This window comes from Hippoglossus hippoglossus, chromosome 4 (assembly GCF_009819705.1).
Source record: "Hippoglossus hippoglossus isolate fHipHip1 chromosome 4, fHipHip1.pri, whole genome shotgun sequence".
Lineage (NCBI taxonomy): Eukaryota > Metazoa > Chordata > Actinopteri > Pleuronectiformes > Pleuronectidae > Hippoglossus > Hippoglossus hippoglossus.
In genome coordinates, this window is record NC_047154.1 from 11127558 (window position 1) to 11145553 (window position 17996).

The 17996-nt window shown below is 40.7% G+C and overlaps 1 protein-coding gene across 2 annotated transcripts; it reads right to left on the bottom strand.

Annotated features, from left to right (window-relative positions):
- Positions 1-11140: 11140 nt before the first annotated feature.
- On the bottom strand, positions 11141-15304 carry sec22bb (SEC22 homolog B, vesicle trafficking protein b). Of its 2 annotated transcripts, XM_034582159.1 has the most exons (6): positions 15081-15304; positions 13991-14002; positions 13434-13543; positions 13092-13252; positions 11502-11648; positions 11141-11311 (listed from the first exon to the last, which is right to left on the bottom strand). In XM_034582159.1, exons 1-6 carry the CDS (start codon positions 15153-15155, stop codon positions 11157-11159), a joined length of 660 nt encoding a protein of 219 aa, XP_034438050.1. In that variant the 5' UTR covers positions 15156-15304; the 3' UTR covers positions 11141-11156. The 2 variants fall into 2 exon arrangements, with proteins under 2 accessions (XP_034438050.1, XP_034438051.1); XM_034582160.1 differs by lacking the exon at positions 13991-14002 and having other exon boundaries at positions 15081-15301.
- Positions 15305-17996: the final 2692 nt, after the last annotated feature.

Genomic DNA, 17996 nt, shown 5'->3' on the forward strand with positions numbered 1-17996 from the left:
CCATATCCTAAAATGTGAGTAAAAAAAGTATCTGCTTTCTTTCTTTTTATACAATTGCATCTTTAATATTGTTTAAGTAAAAGTGTTGTTTTAAAAAAAAACAAGACATTTGAAAATGTCTTTTTTTCTTTTGTTTAATGTATTTTTTTTAATGACATGTCATATGATTAATCCAAAGCATCTCCAGTCATCTCACAGGTTAAATTTACTGCTCAGGTTGTCAGTACCATAATGAAACTTTTTTGTAGGCTCGAAGGAATGTAAATACTTTTTGGATCACATGATTGTATTTTTTTTTACTAGTGGAGAAACCTTTCCCTCATGCAACAGACAGACACACTCACACCAGCTTAATAAATAGTTATTGACCCCACTAATCCCAGACTAATTATCCCATATCAGCCTGAATGATCCTGATGTAAATCACAGGCTTATCACAATAACAAGCCCACGTCTCATCCCAGTGATTTGTTTGTCTTTACACCCTGTTAGAGAAACACTGCAGAGACTCCTGCTGCTGCGACTGGCCCTCTGTCCTCCATTCAACCCTGCTGAAAGGCTCGAAACAAGACCCCCCCCCCCCCCAGGGGTCCACACTGACAATTCTTTGTTGCTGCGGCCAATGTCAAGCTCTTGCTCTCCATGTGTGTGTGGTTGGATGTCAGGTGCTGGCACGACAACAAACGGCATCCAGGCATTTGGTCAGATGCTGTTTTTGTTGATGAACCCCGTCTCGTGTTTGCTTTTTTTACATTATCCATCACCAAAGCATATGAATTCATTCGCACAGATGGCAAAGACATTGCTCAAGTAAGCCAATAGTTAATCACATCAGAGGATCACTTTGTCTGCAGCACTGTTTTCCTGATGATGTCACTCCAGATGTGGGCGTCCATGGTTTGGGAGAGAAGGGCTGAGAGAGGGTGTGGATCTGCCTCGTGAGCATAAAACACTGATTAGTTCCTCCCTACCATGGCGCTGATGAAAGACCTTCACCACAGAAGTCTGACACAGTTTCAAAGAGGAGAAATAAAGCGTCTTTGGGAAAGCTCAATATCTTCGGTGCTTTAAATCCCTTTGAACCACTGTTTTAGTAAATGCATCAACAACCTCCGACCTCAAATCTCCTGTGAGAGATGACACTCAACCCTCCGGCTTATCAGGGAACAAAAGCAGATTAGATAATTACACTTTTGCTGCGTATTAAAATCCCATTTAAATGTATTTCATTAGCCGGGAAAACTGCAGGAACAAGTACAAAACAATGGGCGTGTCATGAGGTTTTTACAACCACTGCATGAATATTGTTTTTATGTTGAATTCCAGGTATAACGTGCAACAGAAAAAGTCATAAAAAGGCGGCCTGGATCACAGCCATGGGCCCGGCAGGAGAGCCGCTTTCATCAACGTTGGGGCTCTTCACACCGATTTGGAGCTCATCAGTCAGGGTGACTCCAGCTGTTGGCCTGTAGATTTATACCACAGGACACGGTGTTCAGGGGGCAGACACAGAATGACTGATTGCAGGCGAGGACGCGCCTGAGAGAGTACGAGTGTGTGTGTTCATGTGCACTCCTCTTAACCATAAACACGCCATCTTCCCCCAACGTGATAGCCATGGGAAACCGAATCAGGGCCTGTCATTCAAGAAGAACGGCACCCGGCCTTTACGTTCTAAGATGGCAGGCAGGAGAGTCAGTATGAAGAGTGTATATATGATTCCTTTCTATATTTAGTAGTGGCAGGGATTGATTCACCTCTCATTGCCCGGCTGTGGCAGCTGACTCGGTTGCATAAACAGTTGTACATAACTGAGACATGTCTCGTTCATTGGATCTGGGGCGCTTCTATATGCTCAAATGCAGTATATTAGTATTCCACTGTAGCAAACAGCACTGGTAAACGTTTGTGCGTGACAGATCAGGTTTAGTTAACACAAGTGTTGAACAGCAGGGGTTTTGTGCCGGCTTTGCTGAGATAAACGTTCATGCGGGAGCAATGGGTGTGAAGTTCTGACGCCATCTGTGTGCCCATCAAGACTTCTGCACATGTTGTGTGTTGATCCATAATCTATTGAATGTTGCCTTTGCCGTGTAAGCAGATCTAGTTGAGCAGAAGGCTACAGGGGGTATATTTAGGGTTGATTATCACCTCCTCCTCGCTGACCTGCCTCGACTGCTGCAAACCGAGCACTCCTCTTAGACAGCTTTACATACATTTGTGTAATGTGTGGCCCCTTCGGTAATAGGCTAAAAGACCATGATTATATTTAGGAGCAAAGGTTTGAGCAAAGGGGCGGAAGGCGACGTTCTGCTCTGCAGGTCTCTCTCTGTTAACAAGTGGCGTTCGAAAGAGCATATCAGATCAACTCAGTTTCACATCTGCGTGACGTCGTCTGGCCACTAGAGTGGGGTCATCAAGATGAGAAGCAACATGGTGTCTGATTTACAGAGAGATGCTGAGTTGACACAAGGGTTAGGGTTAATCACAGTAAATTATTTTCCTGTGTGAACTTGAGGTTATATGAGACAAATGTCAACATCGGGGCAGATAATGCGCAAAACATTTAAGAAAGCACACAGATCAGCACTAAATCTGTGTAATCATTTACTTGGTCAGACGTGGGACGGTGTCTAAGGAAAATAAAACCTGTGCAAGTTAAGATAAATAGCCTCGCGGAATAGCCATAGATAAAAAGTGTAATTTCATAGTGTAATCTAAGATTATGCCGAGGTTGTCATCTGAAGTCGTAACTATTTGATTGATTCTCGAGATGATGAAACACTTTGAAAAAACCCCATCACGTAGCCAACAGCGTCATGTTGCAGACAGCATGCAAATCAAGGGAAAAAAAACACCATATCCAGAAAATCTCATTAGTTGTTTATGTCCTGTGGCTTTGAAAACAGAATACATGTTACACCAGTGAAGCACACGAGAACCTTGTGTGACCAAGTGTTGTGTCGGAGATCTCAGCCAAGGGGTCCCTGTTCAGCACAAGGGGGGAGTTGGCAGGGAGGTGAGGAAACAGGTGATGAGGGAAAGGTGTGAGGAGGTGGAGGAAGGAGAGAGGGAGGGAAAGCATTTATGTAAACACGTCCTGTAAGGTGACCTGGGGCTGTGGAAGGGCCAGGTGGACAGGAATGTGCTGTTGTGTGTGGATGGGATCCTCCCTTGAGCGCCCCGGCCTGCCCACCGTCACCCCACACTAGCGGGCTATTTATATTGCACTGTGGGAAAATGACAGGCCGAGCTGTGTCATCTGGGTTCTGCATGGTTTATAATGCCCTACCATAACCCCTACACAAACACACACGCACACACATGCATGACACCAACAGGGTTCCAAACTCCCTTAGTCACAAACAACTTCAGGATAAACTACAGTATGAAAATGACGAGGAAACAGTTTTGGGACACTTCAATTTTAACATGAACACATGCACTCACGGACACACACATGGGGGGCATTATTCATATGTGCAGAATTGTTCCTCTGTCCTCTTAAACTGTCCCTCTGAGATGAACATTGAATATTGTCTGCTGCATACGCAAATAGGGAAAACAACAAAAATGAAAAAATAAAATATTCTATATTTAAACAGCACTATTCAAGTCTTGGTGACCACTTAAAGCGCTTTGCCGTACAGTTTATTTGCCGTTTGACGTTTTTTTCACCCGTCCACACACACATTCATGCAGTGCATCCAACCTAACCTCTGAACGAATAAGCCAGTCACCTCCCACCCCAAGGTCGTCTGAATCTTTCTCCCATACATTAACACACACAGGGATGCACATTTCAGCACAGACGTATGCACACACTTGTGCACGCACCAGCGCCAAAAAATAAACATGCAAAAATACTGACACGCACATTTGGACCCTCTTCCATCATGCCCAGGGGTCCCTGAGGCCCGAGGGTGCAGGAGGTCAAACTAATCCTCCACAGTCCGTGATGTTTACCACGCAGGCGGGTTGAGAACACAAGGGACAGGATAGAGAGGAGAACTGATAGTAAAACAGGAATAAAACATAATATTTAGGTTGAGGCTATGATTCATTCGGTTTTTTTCTGTCATGAAATAATATATAAACACACCTACCAAACAAAGATGCTACGCAAATCACAGATAGGTTCATCACAGTATAAAACGTGGCAATGCAAGGACAAAATTAAGTTATGTGATAGAAGGAAACAAGCTGTAACACTAACATATAATATGTTAAACTGACTTATGACGCAGAATAAAAGCACTAAGGGTTAACGTGACTTACTTCCATAGTTTTCACAGAAGTATCTAATTACATTCTGAGTATTTGATATCAACAACATCAACGTGAGTCATTTTTTCTGCATTTTCTTCATGCTCAAGTCGTAACGTGTGCGGGCCGTGTTTTTCTGCGTGTTTAAATCACATGCTGAAAGTTATAGAGTGTAAAGTGAGTGTGCCCGGGCGTATCTTTCCAGGGTTACGTGTATCATAAATTCACAAGCCGCCAAAAGACAGGCATGGCTGGAATTCACACTTCAGCCCTCACTTTCTCACAGGCTCTGTGCAGCATTGTGTGTGTGTGTGTGTGTGTGTGTGTGTGTGTGTGTGTGTGTGTGTGTGTGTGTGTGTGTGTGTGTGTGTGTGTGTGTGTGTGTGTGTGTGTGTGTGTGTGTGTGTGTGTGTGTGTGTGTCAGACACTATGAATAAATCAACAATGCTATCTGTTTGAAGAAATGTAGAAACAAATGAGAAAACCGGGCACTGGCTCACGGCTGTGAACACAGCATCTCTTTACTATTGTGACATACATTTATGTGTGTGAACGTCTGTTGTTCCTCCTCTCTGTTGCTTACCCTCACATTTCTCTCTTCCCACTCTATATCCGTTTTTTGTTTAGGGCATATTCTTACACATCTGACGGACACTTCTAGAACACAGCACAAGATGTGGGTAAATATGTGGTGCTGGGAAAAAAAGGTAATTTATTGCAAGGGTTTTACGACAGAGTTAAAGGTCTGCTCTTTTTTTTTTAATACACTCAACATTATGGCAGTAAGGTGTGAGGGGTCATCATTGGACAGTGATAAAGAATACACAGAGTGCAGAGCAGGTCTTGGGCTGTGGAACCGACTCTGTGCCCCTGTGAGAAGTTCCCTGTTCCCAGGACCCGGTGTGTACGTTCGGGGGGGCAATAACTCATCAGGTCCCTTGACTTCCTCTTTCGGCCTTCTGCGTTTTATGGCCCTCTCCGCTGCCATACAGCTGCTGTCTCCACAGCTTCCCTGTTCTCTGATTGGAGGAGACGGGAGTTTGATGGAAGAGGATGAAAGGGAAGGGACCAGGAAGCAGCTGGGATGAGGTGGGAAGCTGCTGTGATATGGGATGGAGCGAGTTTTTATCATAGTAATTACAGATGACTTGATTCCCTGGTGGTCCATATCTCTCTGCATCTTCCCACAACACGTGTGATGTGTGGCGTACAGTGGGAAACAGGGTGTTCCAGCCAAGTTACCATTTAGTTTTTACTTTGTTGTTAATAATTTATTTCTGCATGGAATTTTACTTTTAAAACCATGCTCTTTAAAATCTACAAGGAAGGACATTGTTTAAATGGTGTTTCTTTACTGCTGCCTACTAGGAGTTTACAGTAAATTATAATTGCACCATGGTAATAACAAGTTCACTTTACACAGTACAAACCACTCTAGAGAGATGTCAGTCTGTCCATTACTTTGAAAAATCTCGAAAGTCACTTGGTATAAACGTTCATGTTTCCCTGGGGATGAATTATAATAATTTTGTTTATGTCCTGCTGGTTTCATATTGTGCAATCTGCAATTCAACATTTTTGCTCAATGCACTCCAATCACGAGTCAGCCTCTATCACAACCTTTCACCCCATGTTTATGGCCTCACATAACTAAATACAACCAAACAAAAACTGAACACATGGACAAACATCAGAGGGATAAAACATCCGAGGGATAAGAACTACCAGAAATGAAAGAAACCATCTTTGAGTAAAATTGTATTTGACATCTGCTTTGACTTTTTAGTTTGTCTCACGTCCCATTCCACTAACATGGAGGAGGTGGGTTTATGACCTGCATTGCAGCCGGCCAGGTGGCAATCAAGGCGATTTTGGCTTCACTTTGGAAGAGCCGTCATGTCGTCCATCTTTAAGCACAGTCTGTGCTCTAACACTGTGGATAAACACAACCCCACAGAGGAGCTGTCATCTAGTCTCTTTTTGTGTTTGGTTACCCAATGAAACAAGTCAGATGGGTTGTTGTTTAAAAAAAAAGTGAACACTCTACAGCTCTACAGATATATGCATTTTACTACAATCCCGAATTCTTACCTTGGCCAGGAATCCACGTTCTTTAACATTGCATTTTTGAGATTTTCACAGGGAGAATTTCCCATGGAATAATTCTTAGATCTGGATAATAAAATCCGACATATTCCGGAGATGGATATCAATGAATATGTGAAATCTGGTACAGCTTGAGGGGACAGTTGAGGTATCTGCTCTACTTAGTACTATTCTAGCTTTTAGCAGAATTGAAAATTATTGCTTTCTGGAAATAAACGAGAGAATGGCTGTGCAGATGGTGACAAGATAATTTCTATAGTTATGCAGTTGCTGCTGTGGATTTGACAGATATATATGTGCACAGACACAGAAAAGATTATGAAAGAGTGTTAACTCTGATCACAACTGAGGCCAAACTCACAAATACCCACTTCCCTTGAGAGGTGAAAAGGTTAGGCTGTGCCCTGTGGTTGGTTTGTGATGTGCCAGCCATTGCTGCGTCTCTGGGGTTTTTGTCTGTGACATTTCCTGTGCGGAGGTGGGTTTATGACCTGCATTGCAGCCGGCCAGGTGGCAATCAAGGCGATTTTGGCTTCACTTTGGAAGAGCCGTCATGTCGTCCATCTTTAAGCACAGTCTGTGCTCTAACACTGTGGATAAACACAACCCCACAGAGGAGCTGTCATCTAGTCTCTTTTTGTGTTTGGTTACCCAATGAAACAAGTCAGATGGGTTGTTGTTTAAAAAAACACTCTACAGCTCTGAATGTTGTAAGTACGTCACATTGTGCAACCAATAACACATTTCAGATGGTTTGAGGATAAAACAAGTTGGGTTGAAGTTAACTGTGATCTCACCCAAACCCAGTGTTTTTTAGGATGTTGTGTAAAATAGTGTGGGGGATTTTCCCCTCCTGTTTTGTCACCGCCAGAGGTTGAGGTCTGCTCTCGCTCCAGGGAATAGATGGAGTTGTGAGTGTGCAGCAGGCCATCCGCCTCTAACATCTTCAGTGTGACCTTCCATTAATAATGTCATATCTGTGAGCTTCAGTGGGCCTGGGGCACACGGAGCAAGAATGAATTAGTTTTTGCAGCCGAGCGTGCAATCTGTCTGCAAGTCTGTTTCCCCTCAGGTGCTGAAACACAACTGAAGCTCTTTCACTGCGTCTGGAACCGCACGCTCGACTGTTCCAGTGATTTTGAGACGGAGTGGCTGCAGATCAAGGTTGAGGTCACGTTGTTTTAATGTCCTGTTTCTTTAAGATTGCACAAGTCTCAGGAGGAGTCTAGATGTGGGTGGACGGTCTTGTTGTTGCGTCTGTGTCTTTGACAGGAAATTTAATCAAGATAGGGTAATGTGAGTTGGCAGGAGGACACATCACAGGTTTTGTTTTTGAAAATAGATACAGTACATGTGTCGAAGGCACTACTCTACCAGTGTCAGAGTATGTGTAAGTGTGTGTGTGTGTGTGTGTTTAAATCAGTCTATGTGTGTTTAGTACATGCGCCGTATTCCTGACCCCTGATCACATAAAGTATTTTAATCCAATCAGCTTCGTTTTCACATGACTGTCACACACTCGCTGCTGCTATGGCAACCCCGCAGAGGAAGGAGAGAAAGTGCTGGAGCGCGAGAGAGGGGTTCGTTGTCCTCTCTTTAATCACTGTGACATTTGCACACATACAAACACGAACACACACAACTCACACATAACCCTTATGGATTTTACACTTATATGTAGGTGACACACTATCTTCATATTTAAAAAAATAAAAGTGTATATTTCTAACTTTACAAAAACACAGAGATAGAAAAGTCAAAAAGTCACGGAAAAGGATGAGAAGTCACAACTAAAATTAGCTTTAAATATCAATTGTAGTAAAATCATGAGAAATACACAACTGGTAATTCAAACGTTCTTAAGTTTTGTCTCGAAAGTCAAGATTTCAGAGAGGACTTTTTTTTACTTCAAATTTTCCATGGTCAGCATAATCAGATGTAAAGAATTTAACCCTGAAATGAAATTCTAAATTATAGATATATGCATTTTACTACAATCCCGGATTCTTACCTTGGCCAGGAATCCACGTTCTTTAACATTGCATTTTTGAGATTTTCACAGGGAGAATTTCCCATGGAATAATTCTTAGATCTGGATAATAAAATCCGACATATTCCGGAGATGGATATCAATGAATATGTGAAATCTGGTACAGCTTGAGGGGACAGTTGAGGTATCTGCTCTACTTAGTACTATTCTAGCTTTTAGCAGAATTGAAAATTATTGCTTTCTGGAAATAAACGAGAGAATGGCTGTGCAGATGGTGACAAGATAATTTCTATAGATTTGACAGATATATATGTGCACAGACACAGAAAAGATTATGAAAGAGTGTTAACTCTGATCACAACTGAGGCCAAACTCACAAATACCCACTTCCCTTGAGAGGTGAAAAGGTTAGGCTGTGCCCTGTGGTTGGTTTGTGACGTGCCAGCCATTGCTGCGTCTCTGGGGTTTTTGTCTGTGACATTTCCTGTTCTGCTTCAAGTTGAAGTGTCAGGCTGCTGCTGTTTCTGCTTACAGTGCTCGTCATTCTTACATTTACTGAATGTGTCGGAAACCTGCATCAGCAGCACTGTGTTTTTTTCTTACCTTTGACATGGAGCTCAGTTAACATGAGGTCACTGTCAGCAGCTGAAGTTTCCTGGTAGGGAGAGTCTGGGCCTCACTTTTCAGCAGTGTGCACAGCATGCCATCTTCTGGTCATTGATGGTACAAATATACACAAATGCTATTAAAATAAAGTATTAAAAAGTATTTTTAAATCAGTGTTGATATATTATTAATATATATATATATAAAAAAATATTTAGTGCTTATACAAAAACAGTTGTGTTTCTGAAAAAGGAGTAAATATATGGAATAATTATGATAAATAAAAATGTGTAGCTCACTTTACAGGTTTAAAAACAAATGCAAAACAGAATGTTTGTAGTCACATTTTTTTTAACTTTGTTTATTTCGGATTGATTTAATTGATTTTAGGGCCTAATTGGGATGCCATTCACATTCTTCTGGGTTTGAAGGGTAGGCATGATAAACATTTTCTTTTCTACTTTATTTATTTATTTGATATGATTTTTTGTAACAAAACCTTTGTTTATCCCTTGTATTATATTATATATAATACCTTTTATTTAAATTATATTATCCTAAATATTTAATACCACTATAATTCAAACACCATAACTATCTGTCTGTCTGCTGTGCGCACACACACACACACAACTGCTCAACTCTTATCATATTACAATAATCCTTTGTATCCTTTGTCCTGTCTGTATCTACTATGACTTTTTCTCTCCGTCTTTTTTTGTCACATATTTTCTACATATGTCTTCCACTGATTGACAAATTATATTATACCTGTATAATGAAACCACACTTAAATAACCTTGTGTTTCAATCAATAGATAATCTATGCATCTCAAGAGTTTGAGAAGAGGATCACATGAACTGGTGGCAATTCTTCCTGATTGTTTATGACCGAGTCAACAATGAGAATCTTATACAACTTTAAAATCACTTAAACTCAAGTTCATCTAACAAATGATTTTATTCATGGATAACAGACATAACAGAAAAAGTGAAGGTGTCCGTTCCAGCAGAGAGGAAACAGCAGTTTCAACACCCCCTCAGCCTGAAACCCCTTTAAAATCGAGTGGAGAGACGTGTGTAAACTTCATACAAAATAAAAGGACCCAACCAGACAGCAAATACATTTTTCCTTTTTTATGTCTGGTTACAGAAAGGTGCAGATCGACAGTCACGATGTAAGGGAACGTAAAGGGAGTGTGGTCACATACTGTGGACACAGGGTTCAGGGTGATCTGGGTAGGGACTCTGTGAAAATGACTGGAGCGGGGGAGGTGGGGGCTGAATGTTATATTTCACTCTTTAAAAAGAGCAACACCTCCACAGGATTATCTTTGGGTCCCCTCTGTGTCCATATGAGACAGGCATCTTAATGATCCACCGTGACACACACACACTAAACCATCATCTCCACCTACTTTATCCTTCTTTTAAAACAAAATCAATCAACTTACAAGGGAAGCCTGGAATATACATTTGTGCTGATTAAAACTTAAATGACCCTCCCCTGCTAACCAAATAACTCCTCTCACTTTACAAATAAACAGAAAACCTCACTCTCCTCCTTTTCTTAGCAACATCATTACCTTCCCCCCCCCACTAATAATGTTCGTACAGTCCTTATAGACACGGGTGAAATAGCTTTTGCAAGGCTTATACAGCATTTCTAATTAAGTCTATTTAACTTTTTGTATGTTGTCACTGGGCCTATTAAACTAACCGAGGATTTTGATTTCCAAATATCTGTATCTATAGCACATACTATATGTTATAGTACATATATTACTACTATGATATCCATGTTAAGAAATGGGTAAACCCATTTGTTTTGCTCAGGATAAAAACAATGTGGGTTGTTGTTTTCTCTTCACTGTATTATTAGGCAGTACACATGGTTTAATCAGTCACTCCTGGTACAGTACAGCTTTGGAATCTCACAAAACAATTTCCTTCGTTCCTGCACACAAACTCAATATAATTATGAATAATACAACTATGTATTATGAGATTATGTATATTCAGGTCACACATCCATGGACATGCGAGAAGAGGATGGATGAGGGTAGGTCTGTAAAGTCTTATTAAGAGCAGGGATCCTGTTTTTAGGCAAAGGTGACGGATTTTCTTAGCGTCTGGAGAAACTTCAACACCTCCTTCCGTCCTCTTCTTTAATTTCTCTTTCGTTCTCTCAGAGCCACCAGAAGCGTACATAGACGATGAGCATGATGAAAAAGACACCACCGGCCGCCAGCTTGGCATAGGTGGAGCGGGTGTTCAGGTACTTGGCGTCGCTCCTGTACTTCTTCGACAGGGAGGACAGGTTGCTGGCCTTGGAGTCGAGGGCTGCGTGGAGGAGAAAGCGGAGGAAAAGGATGAGGAGGAGGACAAAACAAAAAACAAAAGAGGAAAGACAAGAGTGAGAAAGGAAGGCGGGAGAGACACAGATAAGAACAAATAAAGAAACATACAAGCTTGTAGTTTCCAGTGTGAGAACAAACACGATGCGTCAGTTTAAGCCGAAGGGAAAACTCACCAGAGAGAGCCTCTCCTCTCTGCAGCACCTCCTCTATGTTCGCCACCATGATCCGCTGTACGTCCTGGAGCTCTGTGTTGATGTTGCCCAGATTCCTTCTCGCTCGACTGTCAATGTACGACTTCTTGGTTTTTTGGATGTACGTGTCTGATGAGGAAAAGCAGTTGAGGGCAGTGTAATGTGGTTTTTGCCACATTAGTTGTGAATAGGGCCCCTTCCACTAGTCATAAAACCAACAAACATAATAATAATAATAATAATAATAATAACCTAAATTTGTATAGCTCCTTTCAAGGGACACAAAGACGCTTTACATGTTTAAGGACATATTGAAGCTGACAGAGACAAAAATAAGAGCAGATTATTTGGCCTTTGTCTGCAATGGGGAATGGGGAATGGGGAATGGATACAATCAGCATTCACTCCCTGGTCAAATGACTCAGCAGAAGACAGGTTTTTCCGATCAGCAATGATGGAAACAAGACACCATGCAGAGTGCACTTAGTGGCAAGAGAGTGAGGTGAGGGTTTCTGTTTTCATTGCTTTTGTGACTGACTCACCGTTGGGGGGAAAAAAACCTTTTTTAGCAGATTTAACTTGGTTTAAAATACCTGCTTATACCTGCTAATTTTGGTGTAAAAGAGGTAAAACTGTTGACTCTTAGTTCCACTTTAACGGTGGACCGTTACATCTGTATGTCTGCATGTCTGAGAATGCTGATGAATTTTCTTTTCTGATAAACGTTTGTAGTGACATAATGACCACAGAACCACTTAATGCAGAGGGCGAGTTTGCTTCTTATGATTTCCGGTGTTGTGAGGGATCATCAGGGGATCATGATGCGTAACAGAGTGCTGAAAGTTTAAATGTAAATTTTTTGCAGTTGAGACAAAAAACTGGCCTCAAGACTCTGCAGTCATTTGACAAAACGTTGACATAAAAGTGATGCAGTGGTGAGTCAGAGAATTTTTGCCAATAGCAACAATAGTAGCGGAGAAGCTGAATCTCCAGCAGGTCTCTGTGGTAATGTGATTCCCAGGTTTTGAGGAAGAAGAAAGCATTGAATAAAAAAGAGGATACCTCTGGTTCTGCTGCATCAATTTTGATGCTTTATTTTAAATTGTCCATTCTGACAATAATAAGGTAATAAAGGTTACTACAGTGTGATGCTAAATCAACGGCGTTCTCTTTTTAGCAGGTCAGTCATACGCTAGATATAGTTTTTCCTTAATGGTGATATAATATTCACAGTTTCTGCTATTAGTTAACGTTATTAAGAGTTTTAACGCAGTTTTTTATGTAACCTGAGATGAAAATAATGCACACAATGTGCTATCAAGATTTTAAATTCATGTTTGTGCACAGGAAGAGAAAAAGTGGTCTGAGGATAGTGTTGACTGTTGATTTTTTTTACCCTAACACAACATGTATGCAACTACACTTATTTTGCCCCATGTTAGCTGACACCAGGTCATTTGAATCAAACAAGTTGAGATATCTAAATCCATAATTAACAGGACTACAGATCAGGTATTGATTTGACACCAGCAATGTGACCAAAAGTGCAACATACATCATTTTTGTTCTTACCAAATTCGATGAAGGAGTACGGCCGGGACACTGTGGGAACCTTCTTTCCATGTTGCTCATGAAACTCTGCCTGCAGGTCTTCTATGTAAGCAAAGGCCAGCTTCTTGGGGAAACTGGCTTCACAAAGCACAAGGTAGCAAACGCCTTTCTCTATAAAATAGCTGCAGGAAGGAACGAAGTAGAACACACACACACACAAGGTGCCATTTGTCATCTTGGATCTTAACTGTGACATAACAACTTCAAAACTATCTAGAAACCATTGCTGGGAAACCAGAGGTGTGTTGTTTGGATTTATTTTTCTGAACATGTCCTCCTCTTTTCCCACGACTTCATACTCACTGAAATGCCATGGCACCAGCCTCTAAAGTGCAGCGTGTGGGACTCTGGTCATTGAGCTTCCTGAAGAGCTGCTTAGCTTGACTCTGATACTGCTGGAGGTCCCGACCCAACTAAACAGAGAAAAAGAGCGATGACAGTCAGCACACATTTCACTCACATCTCACGCAGAAAATAAAAAGGGCAAGAAACCGACTTTTGTTAGCCTCGATGGGCAGGTCGAGTGACCAGGAGAGATATTAACTACAGGAATTTAAAATGTGGTGACCAGACAGACAAAAATCATTCTATTTTACATGACAGTGTCACTTTCTTGCCCTGTAATGTGTTGAAAATAAATACTGGGTAAAGACTCATTGTTGTGATGCTACATCTGAGACTGAAGGCATCAAATAGCCACTCCAACTTATGGTGAATTCTTTATATTCAGCATTTATCTTGGGTATGGGTACATTTTTGGGTGTCATCCCCTCTGCCGAATAACAGATTCTTCCCTGCAACATTTGTAGCATCACACAAAAATGCATGAAGTTGAAGCACAGAGCAGAGAAACTACGAACCTTTTCACTTCCCTTTTTGAAAGCAAAAAAAGAGAGTGAGGGGAAAAAGGTTAGACTTTTGAAAAGTCATGCGCAATAAATACCAATAAGGGTCAATAAAAACATTGGAACAAGTTACAAATGGCATCCATTTGAACATTTTACATGTTTCCATGTTAAAACATTAATCGGTGTCCACCATTCAGTGGATTAACCCTTGCAGCCCCATTTTCTTTTTGCAAAAGCTACAGCCGGCATCTCATTTGATGTGTCTTAAAAAGTCTTAATCACATGAACCATAAAATCACAAAGGATAAATATATATATATATGCAATATAGATGTCTTTTAAAGGACCATTATGTAGGATTTAGTGACATCTGGCGGTGAGGTTGTGTATTGCAATGTGTCTGTGATTAGCTACTGTTGGCTAATCAATTAATCAATATATCAAACTTTGCACACTATTATCAGCCGATTTATTAGTGTGGTTCTAATAGAGATAGTATCAATAAAAGTAGATAAAATACAAGTACAAAAACATATGGGAATTATAGCATTTGTATATGTTCAACCTAAGAAACATCTAAATAGACTAATGCACCTGAAACCTGGAGATAATCCTTTGTGGCCTTCTGTGTTTTTGCCTCAATCTATTGAACGCGTCTCAATGTGGACTGAAGGATTATCTGTAATTTCTAAGACTTGAATATTACCGAGTTTAGACTCAGCAAGAAGCTTGAAATGTCCACACGAGCTGTAAGATGCTCAGAGGGTTTGGATCAGCGAGTGTTCGGCGTCCAGGTGGAAACCGGGATCTCTGAGGAATGACTCAGTGTCACTGTGTAAACAGAAGTAGTCGGGCTCTGTGTGCAGACAGGCCTCCTCCACTTATCACCTCCACTCAGGGATCTCATTAAAGTTTCATACAGCAGCCCCTGGTCGAGACCTGGAGTCCACATCTGGAGTCCCCCCACCCCCCCCGGCTCAGCTGCGCACTGTTAGCTAACGTGTCACTGTACCATTTGTACATGAGTTGTGAGGCGTTTTACAGCTGGAGCCTGAACACTGACGCTAGAGTGACACAAAACAACAGCAGACAGCGATCGAACCTGCTCGTCCTCCTGCATGGAGGCGGCCAGCGGCAGACCGTCCGCCAGCCGGGCGATCATCGTCAGCAGAACCATGTCTCCGCCGTCCTCTGGTGTTCCTCCGCCGGCCGGTGAAAGGGCTGCAGGTGCCTGACTGGACCCGGAGCTGACGAGCTGGAAACTGACAACAGCGCAGGACTGACGCGCTGAGCTGGCCGGAAACGCTAGAGCTTTGTTGTGCCACTGCTGAAGGCGTCCGTGCTGCTGTCAGAAGGAACCAAAGGCGACCACAAATTGAATTCCGTCTCAGCTTCGTGTTTATGTAGTGACGATGATTTTCCTAAATCTATAATCTTCTTCGTTAGTTTCTTCGCCCCCCCCCCCCCATCGTGTTTACGCGTCATCATTTTCAAGTAAAGTCAATTTTATTCATATAGCACATTACATGTGACAAGCAGAGACGCATTATGCTTCAAGATAATCAGCAAAAATAAACTACAAACAAATTAGACGACTGAACACACGACATGACATTTATGACATGAAGATGCAAATAAATAAATGAATGAAAGGGAGTAAAAACATGACAAAAAATATGCGATGAAAATATAAAATATGCAGACACATCAAACAAAAAATAAATGAGTAAACAAATATTTGAATGAAAGGGAATAAAAAAATAATTACAAAAGTAAACATACGAGATGAATATATGAGAAAACGTAAAATAACAAATAAATAACAAATAAATTATTTGAATAAAAGTTAATTTAAAAAACAAACGAAACAACTAAACATATAATATGAATATACAAGGAACAGTCGAACTAAATAAGTGAAGAATAAAATAAATAAAGTGAATAGAAAATACATGGCTTGGCTAAACATATGAGATGGAAAGTAAAAAACTCAAAAACAAAAAATAAATATGTAAGAAATTAAAGAAATAAAAGCAAATTTAAATGACAAAACTTACCATATAAGATAAATATATATATATATATATATATATATATATATATATATATAATACGAGGACAGATACAAATAATTATGTAGAAACACAAACACATAAACACATATACATACACATAAAAGAGGATTCAAACTTGACAAGACTAAACATATAACATGAAAACGTATTGATAAAAATGAGGAATCATAGGACAAAATTAAAAATTAACAAAAATTTTAAAATGCCAATTAATTTCAAATAAGTGAAAGATAATAAAAGCAAATACGATAAAAGATAAAAACAAATAAGACAAAATAGAATCAAAGGTTAAAAGAATATATAACAAAAACTTCTTGTAAAGCCAGTGGGTGCTTTTACTGTGAAAATTAAGCCAAGCTGATCTGAGTCGTTACATAAGCCATTCTCCATTCTCTTCTTATTGCAGAGAGCGGTGTCATTATTGCGCCACGAAACAATGTATGTCCTTTGCACCGTGGAGCAACCAAAGACCAAGATGAGCCAGTGAGTTAATCTGATAGTGATAGCTCTGACTTGCAGGCATTAGGCGGCAGCATTGTTCACACCGAGGCAACAGGGGGCAGCATTGTTCAAATTGAAGCAGTGCAGTGAACTGAAAATGGGAATGTGGAATTTAAGACTTACCTGCATCATAAATGTCGAATATTACATACAAAATTTATTTTTTATCTCATGAGAGTAAAGATCAAGTCGAGGCATCACCCAGGATTTATCATTAAGTTCTTCTATGGTACACTTGATAACGATATGATTCAAAAACAGATTTTGTAGAATGGCACTCAATAGAGCGCGACCTTTGCCGAGGCCCAACAGTCCCCTTAAATTCAACCAAGCTGCACCAAATTACACACACTCATAGATACCAGCCCCGTAAATATGCCAGATTTTTCTTACAGTTACATCCATGGTTAACCAATGAAAATGTACAAAAAATGCCCAATCTTGCAATGTTAAAGAATGTCATGATCTAAACCAAAATGTTAATGGTTAATGATTCTACCCTAACAAGACCACATTCTACCCTACCAAGACCACATGCTACCCTACCAAGACCACATTCTTCTTTTAAGTTTTATGGTGTTCTGTCTAGTTGTCTTGCATAATCTTGCTTCGAAACTAAATGACTGCAGTAGAGTTTACAGGTACAAATACCAGTCTGAATCAACTCAGGATGGAAAGAGGAATTTGCCAACTCCTCTCAACACACCCCCACACACACACACACACATAAACACAGGGTTCGCCCTGGGCAGTGTCCTTTCAACCATCTTGTACATCTCGTACACTGACGACTGCAGAAACCCAACCAGGAAGACATATTCTGAAGTTTGCAGATGACACGGTCACAGTGTCCCTGTTACAGGGGAAGGACACAGCACCTGGCCCAGTGGTGGACGATGGGATAACTTTTTTTAATTAAATGTCAGTAAAACCAAAGACGTGCATAGATTTTAGAAGGAAGTCATATCCAGCAAATCAAACTGCTATCAATGGAGAGGTTGTGTCCAGAGTCATAAGTACCGGAGTTTTGTTATCGAAAACAAACAACTCAATAGTATAGTCTGTCCTCACCTTCGGCTTTATCACCTGGTTTGGTAATCTCTGTTTTGGGGACAAGTTGCAACACATCAATCGGGTCACCTGTAAGATCTTTGGTGTTAAGTTACCGGACCTGTTTCTCACCTAAGAGAGCTACAGCTCAGGCTCGAGACATCTTACAGTGTCCTCAACATCCTCTCTTTGCTGAATTTGAGCTACTGCCCTCAGATTATAAATCCAAATCCAACAGGTTAAACATTTTTTTATTTTTATAACAACTATAACTGTTGTTATTTGATGTAATGATGTATTTAAATGTTTTTCTTTATTGTGTCCGAGTCTATGTGCCTGTGTTTCCTGTGAGTTTATTTTTGTTGTGGTTTTTTTGTGTTGCAAAACAAATT

Coding starts and splice junctions, on each gene's coding strand:
- sec22bb (XM_034582159.1), bottom strand. CDS start 15,155: ATGGTTCTGCTGACGATGATCGCCCGGCTGGCGGACGGTCTGCCGCTG. Junction 11,649..13,091: donor GTACTCCTTCATCGAATTTG/GTAAGAACAAAA, acceptor TTTCCTCATCAG/ACACGTACATCCAAAAAACC. Junction 11,312..11,501: donor GAGAGGAGAGGCTCTCTCTG/GTGAGTTTTCCC, acceptor TCCTCCACGCAG/CCCTCGACTCCAAGGCCAGC.